At 40.1% G+C, this 9,593-nt stretch overlaps 1 protein-coding gene across 4 annotated transcripts in view; it reads right to left on the reverse strand.

Annotated features, from left to right (window-relative positions):
• Positions 1–1,322: 1,322 nt before the first annotated feature.
• Positions 1,323–9,593, reverse strand: part of LOC108745333 — a 25,649-nt gene continuing 17,378 nt past the window's right edge. The window contains exons 1-4 of one of the 4 annotated variants that reach the window (XM_018481433.1): positions 8,958–9,546; positions 5,398–5,602; positions 4,387–4,521; positions 1,323–3,378 (exon numbers count right to left, since the gene is read on the reverse strand). In XM_018481433.1, coding sequence (XP_018336935.1) covers positions 1,419–3,378; positions 4,387–4,521; positions 5,398–5,594 — 2,292 coding nt within the window. In that variant the 5' untranslated portion in view covers positions 5,595–5,602; positions 8,958–9,546 and the 3' untranslated portion in view covers positions 1,323–1,418. Of the gene's footprint in view, positions 3,379–4,386; positions 4,522–5,397; positions 5,603–8,159; positions 8,383–8,739; positions 9,547–9,593 lie in introns of those variants that run through there. The other 3 variants (XM_018481431.1, XM_018481434.1, XM_018481432.1) reach the window with 3 other exon arrangements.

Below are 9,593 nucleotides of genomic sequence, written 5' to 3' on the forward strand. Positions count from 1 at the left end.
ATAAAAGATTATCAGTAAATCTGCACTACATCAATAACAATTTGTTTTATTATTACTATAAGGATTTCTCGTTACAATGAGCATAAGTATAAAATAATTTTATTTGTCGTCGCTTTCGAAGAAGGACAACAGCACGAGTATAGGACGGTTTTCAACTTGTAGTTATCCTGCTTAACGGACCATTATAGATAAGACGAGATAATCAATTTGATCAAAGGATCGCGTTTTCAACATTTGGGGTCAAGAATTCTTTAACGTTCATATAAGATATTGGAACAATACAATTTCAGTAAATGTAATAATGTTTCTTTGTAATAATTAAATTGTTATAATTAACATGAAGATTATTTTTCCCTCTTGCAGTGATACCGGAGATGAAACTCACAAAATCATATCGGTTTTACATAAATCCCGTTTTGAATAGCACGTTCATACATGTCATTGAAATGTTATCAAACATTTCAATTGCAAAGTAAAATGAAATTAATTAATCTATAAAATAAAAGTTTCGTAATCTGTAAAAATAATTTTCGTACCAAACCCCATTGTTGCATTTTATTTATTATCTATACAGACAGTTCGCGATTCTAACATCGGCAAATACATCCAATCGATTGCGCGTAATGACAATATATTATGACAATAGAATTATGTCTATTGTCACAAATAAACTTCGCGTTTCTTTTTCATACCTGCGGAATTAGCCGAGTTGCTGCTGTGCACAATATCGCTCTATAATATAAATATCCATCATAAAAACAAAAAACATGTTTACAATTTAAAAAGAGTATAAATAAGACTAGATTCCATTAGAGATGATATTTCGACGATTCGCTTAGAAAAGTATGACGGTATCGTTATAATTAAATCTCACTCTGATACCATCCCAAATGCAACGCAGTCCAATATTATCTAAAAATGAATTATCACTGCACAATTCTAATTCCAATATGGCGAAAGCAAAATCACTCTTTGGTTAATCAATTCTCTATTGTGAATTTTATGTACATTCCAGTCTCTCATCTTTGGCACTAAGCTATGATCGAGTTTACCTTATTTTCGTGAGGTACATCATGACACGTTGTGTCTAAAATTTATTTTTATCACAATAATAATAAATTTTATCATAACATAAATACAGAAATTTAATAAAGGTAATTAGCTTTTCCATACAACTTTGTGTATATATCTATTGCTATCCAAAGCTTCGAAAGACGATTTTTAAATGCTTTAAAACATGGATTTAAAAAATCATCTTTAATTATCAATTGAATACCAAATTTTTTGTTAAATTTATCAATGCAGACAATATAGATTCCCGTAAAAAAAAAAAGAAAAAAAAAAGAAATGAACAATCAAAGAGCAATATGAATTGCATCATCATGTCATGACTTTCGTTTATCGCGAATTACTATGCCTCACGTAAGGGGTAAAGTCCGATGATCCTCCACAAAGCTATTCGGTACATCCAGCAAATTGCCACGAGGAAGCGGCGAGGGAACGAGAGTGGTATCACCATCGACCTCAACATCGGCTACGTCGTTTTCTATAGCAACGGCAGCACCAGTACCACAACCGCTCAATTCGCGTACATTACCGGGTAAATAGTCTTTCCAACTTCTGAACAGATATCTAGTAAATTTTCTGAGTTGTCGGAATTTGCAGTAAGTAGCGCCTTCTGCAGATTCCAATTGCTGCGTCTGAATAAGGAAACCTTTTTCCTTGAAGGTCTGCTCCAATTTTTCGCGCTGCAGAGATTTTCTGGTTTTTCTCTTTCGCCGGCCATCATCCTGACCGGTTGGACTTCTCTGGCACATCGTCGGCGGCTGAATCCTCTCACCAGCAGCATTGAGAAAGGCTCCGGCGGCAGAAGTGGTTCCAGATTGGCCCGCTGGTTGCTGAAGAGCCTCTCTGGGAAAGAACTCGTAACCACGCATACTCTTATCACCAGTACCACTGTAATAGCGGAAATTGCCACCTGAATCTACTGAAAGACTTTTCTTCTCTTGTAAACTAGGCTTGGCGCCACCGGTAAATTTGAATTTACATATGCTCACTTCTGTCGCTGGATTATTGTTGTTCTCGGTTGGCATCGGTGGTATAAATATAGCGGAACGCTTCCGTTTAGTTGGTTGACTCTGCTGCTGATTTAGTGGTGCATTTCTCTTCGGTCTGGGCGAAGTAGATGCAGCAACCGACACCGGTATCGTCTGAGCTATAGGCAGTGCCGGTACTTGGGCCGCATTTTTCGTCTCCATCATTGAATATATCGATTTTGGCACAATTTTTTGTTCTCTCGGTGGTTGATCCGTTGTCGACGGTGGGCCCTTGTCATTTTGGGCGACCTTTTGATAATACAGTAACTGGGACTGCAAGGCCATTGGATGAATAAACACACCAGCATTCGGCCAGTACACGAAGCCAGAGTTATGGCCGATCATAGGATCGATCACATTGTTGTTATGATTGACAAAACTATTATTCGATCGATGGCCAACTGATTCCGAATAATTCACGGATTCTGACAGAAAACTCGTCCCTAAACACTCTACTTCTTCACCATCGCTAGACGTTTCACTCTTCACCTGGCCAGACTCGTACACGTTCCCATGTTTCCGCAGTAAACGTATCTTCAGCTGGTTGAGGTCCCTAATGCAAAGATTCAGTGGCTCATCTTGCTCCCGCGAATTCTCCGACAACGCAAAGTTCCTCCGGGTTTCCTGTGTCAGCCGTTTTTCCAACAAACTGCTGATCCTGTTTTGGACATCGGTCCTTTGAAAAGGTACTTGAGGCGACACCCGCTCCTGCTTATCACGGGGCGACAGTCTCTTCTCCTCGTGACCAGGCGTGCCCGGCAATATCGTACCATAATTTTTGTAAATCAAATGGCATATGTCAGCCTTCTTCGGTTTCCGGCCACGTCTAGGTTTGCTGTTATCGAGAGTGATTTCACCCATGTACGGTAGATCGGAATATTTCATGGGAGGCCTGCTAGACGTCTGCGTCTGTTGGATATGATGACTGGGATAAGTTGTATTGCAAGTCTGCGAAGACACAGACGTAATGACGGATCTTCTAGTACTCGCGGTGGCTTGATTATGGCCGAGGGTCGTTGGACATTGAGGCGGTGCGATCTGCGGACAGAGCTCCTGCTGCATCGCCGCGATTCGCTGCAGCCAACCGTGAACGTCGGCGACGGGACTTGGGGTAGACGTCGAGTTGGTCGGCGCTGGACTGGATGCTGTTGGCTCGATGATGCGTGGCGGCGACAGATTCAGGTTTTCCTGAGCCAGCGACGCTTCGTAGTGATCCAAATATTCCGGCGGTAATGCTTGGTGATGGAATTTAAGTTTCCATCGCGATTTCCTACGTCCACGACTGGAATATACGAAATTTCATATTTGATAATACTTCGACTAATAGACCGCACATTTTTCCATTAGAAAACATTTCTGCGACAAGTTACACTGACGGAGCATCAAGAAAGTAACAAGGAATAATTGTTCTTTTGTAATTATACCGACTTATCCGTTAAAGTAGTAAAAAGAAAAGAAATAAAGAATGCACATTTATTACCGGTCTCAAACGTTGCACTCGATATATAATATGTTAATACATTATTTAGGAAAGAAGTATTTCAACTAGCACGCAATCGTGACTATTATGCCGGTGATATCGCTCTTTCATTAACGCCGGTGACTGCATTCCGCGCCACACCTTAATAGCGTTTTGTACGGCGCCTTAGCTCTTATGCAGAGAGCGTGTGTCGCGCTTCTTCTCCTCTAGTCGCGACCGAGCCGTTTAATGAAATTCAATAATAACGGTAATCGGCTCTCTCGCGACGCGCATCTCGCTGACGTATATCTGCAAATTTTTTTTCTTCGCGTACTCGTACAGGCGCGCGCATCACTTTAGAAGACTCGCTCGGCACGAACCAGTTTCCTGGCGCCTATCTTTCTTGTCGACGATCGCACTTAAAGCACTTTCCTGGACATCGGCCGGTTTTACGTTAAAGACGTCGTTAGAGACTTGACAAAAAATATAAGAGATAGCCCGAGTCGCGTCGTTGCCGCGGATCGCGCTACCTGACAATGTAAGCCGTCGCGAGACATACTCATCATGCTCTTCGAACGCATGCTACAAGATTTATCAAGTAACAAAAGCATTTTGATGAGAGTACTGTACGCATAAAAGTGCCGTGTTTCCTTTGCTCTCGTTGCAAAAATCAATTTAATTTAAATAGATTAATAGAAAATTCGTAAATTCTGAGAAACAATACAAATACGGTTTTATATACGGCGTAAACAAACTTTAAAAAAAAAAAATACTGATACTATTTAATTGTTGAATGTTGCGTATAAAATAAATCGAAGATAGATAGATCACCTAGTTCGTCCTCGACTGCTAGAATCTGGACCAGTTAATGCTAGATTTTCCTCCAGCACTTGAATTTGATTACCACCTTGCTGTCCATGCTTGCTGTCCATCGAACCCGCCACATTGCTTACGTCCACTTGCGGGCTATTGAAAGCAACAGAAAAGAAGAGACTTTTATTCATCAGCGCTTCTAGCAGTTTTGATATATCTTTTTTCCATCAATTTCCAATTGAGGCAGACAGCGCACTGGTCTACCATGCCAGAGGTCCCGGGTTCGATTCTAGTAGGTGCCAAAATATTTACGCTCGTGTCTCTTCTCGAAAAAGGCCGGCAACCTCCCGAGAGTATCCTTGCCTACAGAATCGCCCAAAGAAACACCTTTTGACATTCGGAACCGGCATTAAAACTGTAAGTCCCATATGCTCGTGGCAATTGAATAATCAGTGTGCGCTCCACAAATATGAGAGAGATGTAACACAGGCCAGAGGCCTAACGTAAGAAGAAGAAGAAGAAGAATTTCCAATTGCGGAAAACAGGTATATCCAAAATTATATCCAAATAACAAACAAAGAAAGCTATATCATTTAACCTGATTTTTGTCGACTTGATAATCGATATAAATGCACAAAAGAAAGATCTTGCTACTAGTGCTACATTATTATAGATTCAATATAAAAATAATCAAATTTTGTTATCGTCATTAATTGCTTTATATTATCTGATTTTTGTAAAAAAGAACTTTCGTCGAAAAGATTTACCAAAAAAAAAAAACCACGGGTTTTTCTATTAAGATACATTAAATTTGCTGTTACAATGAAATCTATTGCTAGGAAATATATTTTTACAGTAAAATAAATTCGTGCAGATTTAACGAAATTATTATCACAATTTATTTATTTATTAATACTAATTTTCAAATAAAACTAGTATTCATAAATCTGTTTGCAAGGTGGTACGACGCGCACCGCGTCGTTTGTAGTAATTAATATAAAATTACTTGAAGAGAGATTCGCGATTCACCTCAACGTGCTAGCATCGCGACTTCGCTCTTCTTCCTCCTGAGGCTCCTGTTTGACGGCCATGTGGATTAGAGGCGATAGCGGTTTACAACGCAAATGTACCGAGTGATGCAAATGATGCTGCAAACCAGCGCCGTCGGTGAGACTACTGTCTATGCCAATAGACTGTGTACGCGGCACGACTTCCTCGGTCTGCATAGTGCCCCCTGAAAATTTAAACATTACAGATTACTATTGTAAAGTTGATTCTTTCTCATACATGTTTCGGTATATTTCTTAGGATTTGTATCTCGAAATGTAAACGCAACAATCTTCCGTTAACGATTGGGGAGAAGTCTGAGAAATCCTGTATAATCTTGTTAACTGACAGCAAACGCTAATTCAATTTTTATTCAAAGGCCAAGACATTAGAAACAACCTTGTGTGCAACTGTTTTCAATTACGGTGATAATTTGTGCTTTCAAAGCTGTTTACTATAATTTGACTCAAGTTTTAAAGACCGCGGTTCCAAGTCAAGTATTCGTTTAATTAATCATTAGTTATTAGACAGTCATAACATTCTCGATTAATTAATTGAAGAAAAAAAAAAAACAAATAAATAAAGGTCCGCTACGCAAACAGCTTCTACTTTCTTATTTCGGCGTTCGCAAGAACCGCGCGAAAGGTCGCGCGTAGGCCGTCGTGGAAGCCGGAGATCGTTGCCGGTGTGCGCGAGCGAATTGCAGAATATTCATAACCACTGTATTAACGGGCGGATTAATGCCGTTCGCAGCGTGGCGAGTTGTGTTGCGTGGATTTGACGGGCGTGAGAAATGGCAGAAATTAAACGAATGTCTGACGCGCAAATGGATAAACGATCAAGCGCACCTATCGCCGCCGTTGCATTGAGCAAACCGCGTAGGCGACCGCGTGTCCGTTCAAGGATTCGAAATCGCACAATAGCGAACTGCAAAAACCATATGTTACATGAGAGAGATCCGCTTATTGGAAATGTTTCGCGAGACAGCTCGCATTTAGTATTTAATTGACAACAATCATCTGTCGCACATAATTCATCAATTCGAATTCTGAAGCCGACGCTTGTGCTGCTATTTTTTTGTTTTTTTTTTTGTTTTTTTTTTACAATCACAACAATGTCATTTGCTGATATTATCCAAACTACTCAATATAATCACATAAATATTGTTCCTTATGTTAAAACAATTTTTTTATATTGTGTGAGAAGTTATAAGTAAAAAATGTAAAATGAGCTTATAGATACTACTATTTTTATTGCAGAAAAAAAGTTCGATGTAGGATCAACGAGGCAAAAATGTCAGCGACCGGCGCGGCGATGTCGGAAAACAACGCGTGGAAAGAGACTAAAACGGAGAAAAGAGACGCACAGAAGACGTAGAAGCGTATTATACATACTGTGACTTTGCGCAGCACCGTTGGATAAAAATATTCCTGCGCGAAAATAGAACCGGCAACACTCCGGCACAGCCCACCGAACACCCGCAATTCCTGAGCCATACTTGGCCTAGTCGATCGGGTTTCAACGCCTCGCGAGAATCCGCTTAGGTATGCGTCGGCTGTCATTTAGTTACTTCGGGATAAGATATCGATACAAGGCTTAAGGTCTCAAAAATAACCGGAAACGCACACAATCGAGACACGTGTATCTGGATACTCTCTGTACTCACAACGTCAAATGTATTAATTTAATTGCGTGGATTTTAAAACAATATTTTGGAACAAAGCTTCCAGCGAGAGTAGAGATATAGAAATAACAAATACAAAAGCGAGATAAAAGATCTATCCTTCTACGTATAAATTAAGTGTGAGATTCAAAACTCAAATAGATCGTAATTAAATTGAACGTTCGAAGCTTGAAATTTAATTTCTACAATACGTTTATTGAAATACCCAATAAATAGAAAAATTAAAATTTACAAATCCAAAGAAAGATTCTCTGGAAAATAAAGTCTAAAATGTCTTAGGTTTTTTTGAAATACTGTTATTTGAACTTTTAATGATTTTAAAATGTAAAAAAAATTCACGTAAAGGTGAACTGAATAGTGAGGTCAGAATTAATAGAAGATATTAATAATGATATGTGTGCGGGAGGTGGCTCGTTTTCATTGAAGACCAGTTATAGAATGATGCAGGCGGGCGCGTAACTACAATTTATTTTTTGGCTATTTTTAGAGTTTGGCGTAGCGCCACTATTTTCGGTTCTCTCAAATTTCTCACTCCATATTTAGGATTATGGCTGATGGTATCGCGCCACACTAGGCATTTATGATTGCTGAAGCGTATATTATACCACTGCATATTCAATTTTATTCAAAATGTTAATCAGAGTTAAAAGATAATAAATGACGACCTCGCTCTAAAAAATTATAGACGTTATAAAGCTCCAGCTGTTTATAAAAGGTATTTCAAGAATCTAGCACAGATTTAATTTACATTTTCCCTTTTATAAAAAAACTAGATATTTGCAACAGATAAGAAAGTGGACACAGTACGATTGCATTTTTTTTTTCTCACTCCTCCAATAATATTACGATAAATATTGCGTTAAACTTTACTTATTCATAGGCAACAAGTGGACGAATCGGAGCGGACGTTTGTTCCGCGGGAAAACATGTGGTCTTCCGCACTATTGGCAGAAGTGCAACTAGGTTAAAAACGGAAAGTCAGCCGCCGTGCTCGGGAACATGTCAAGGTAATGCAACGGCCAGAAGAAAGAAAACCTTCGAAGAAAGATTTTGTTCTTACACGTGATAACCAATCGTCGAAATATTCTTAAAGTCACAGATCAATTGCTCACCTATTGCGACCTACTAAGACAGACCGTGATCTATTGGCCTGATTACGACGCCGCTGTGGATCCGTAATTACGCATAAACACCCGCGCAAACATCGCACAGCGCAGCGACAGTATCCCACGTGGAGAACAGTAACTCATTGTGAGGCTGTTCGAAAAGACATGTCCGATCGAGAAACGATCTTATTTTCTGTCGGTTGCCTCTTTGCCGATATTCAAATAATGCAGCCGGTGATTTTAGATTTACTTTAGATAAAACACGTAAAATATCGATTACTACCGTTTGATTCTGTTCAACGAAAAAATATCCATGATCGTCCAAAAACACGCTGTCAGAAAAATGTGTTAGTTAAAAATCGCTGTAGTCTGGATCTACAGTAAATGTTTTGAGTCTTAAGCCGTAAGAAATTGATCAAATTGAGCAAACTACAATGCGAGGAGAATAATTGATTGTGATTCGTCTATTCCTTATAGCTTAAGGCTTAAAAATCTATAGATCCGGCTCGTACAATATCGAACGCTGCTGATTACCTGTGACGGGAAAGTTGCTTTCCGGCAACATGAACGTATCGTTCTTAATGAATCCTCTTCTTGAAAAACTGTAACCGGCAACTGATTTCGTGCGCAGCGGACGTTTTTACGTTACTCAAACGATTTTTATACACCGCCCAACCTTCCGTCAAATCAATGACACTACGATCATTGTTGAACACGATTGATCGCACAAATCACAGACCGCGATTAATCACCTTTGCCCGTTCAATGCACCGTGATCGCCCGTACAATCTGCTCTGCCTTGCGCGATCCCTTGGATCCCTTGGATCAAGCACAGCGATATCTCGAAAGATGTGTACTTCAAAGGAAAAAACTAGAAGAGGAGAATATAAAAGGAGAAAGAAAACGCGAGCGCGTTTGAATAAACCTAGATAAAAAAAGAGGAACTCTGTAAAGATCACCGGAAAAATAGAAAGGCGGCAAGTAAAATAGGAGAAAGAAAAGGAGCAGAGAAGAAAATGGTATCGACAGAACGGAGCGGAGTGTTTTGAAGCACTTTTGGCACTGTTACGAGCGAGAGTGAAGTGGACAAGCAACAACTCCACCGAGAGCAACGTCTACACCTCCGTCGAAAGAGGAGGACGGGGAGGCGAAACGTCGACAGCGACGACGAAGACGACAACCGCGACAACGACCAACCCTCCGCGGGCCAAGAAGAGCGAACGGAGGCGCGGGCGTATATTCTCGATTTGGGCGGATGGAAATCTGAGATTGCCCCATATTGGGCTGTGCGCCACGGAGGTGCTCTGTAATAGCAGAGCCTGACTTCTTCCCTCTCTTTCCCGCCCCTTAGTCTCTCTCTCTCTCTCTCTCTCTCTCTCTCTCTCTCT

This window comes from Trachymyrmex septentrionalis, unplaced genomic scaffold, assembly GCF_001594115.1.
Source record: "Trachymyrmex septentrionalis isolate Tsep2-gDNA-1 unplaced genomic scaffold, Tsep1.0 scaffold137, whole genome shotgun sequence".
Classification (NCBI taxonomy): Eukaryota; Metazoa; Arthropoda; class Insecta; order Hymenoptera; family Formicidae; genus Trachymyrmex; species Trachymyrmex septentrionalis.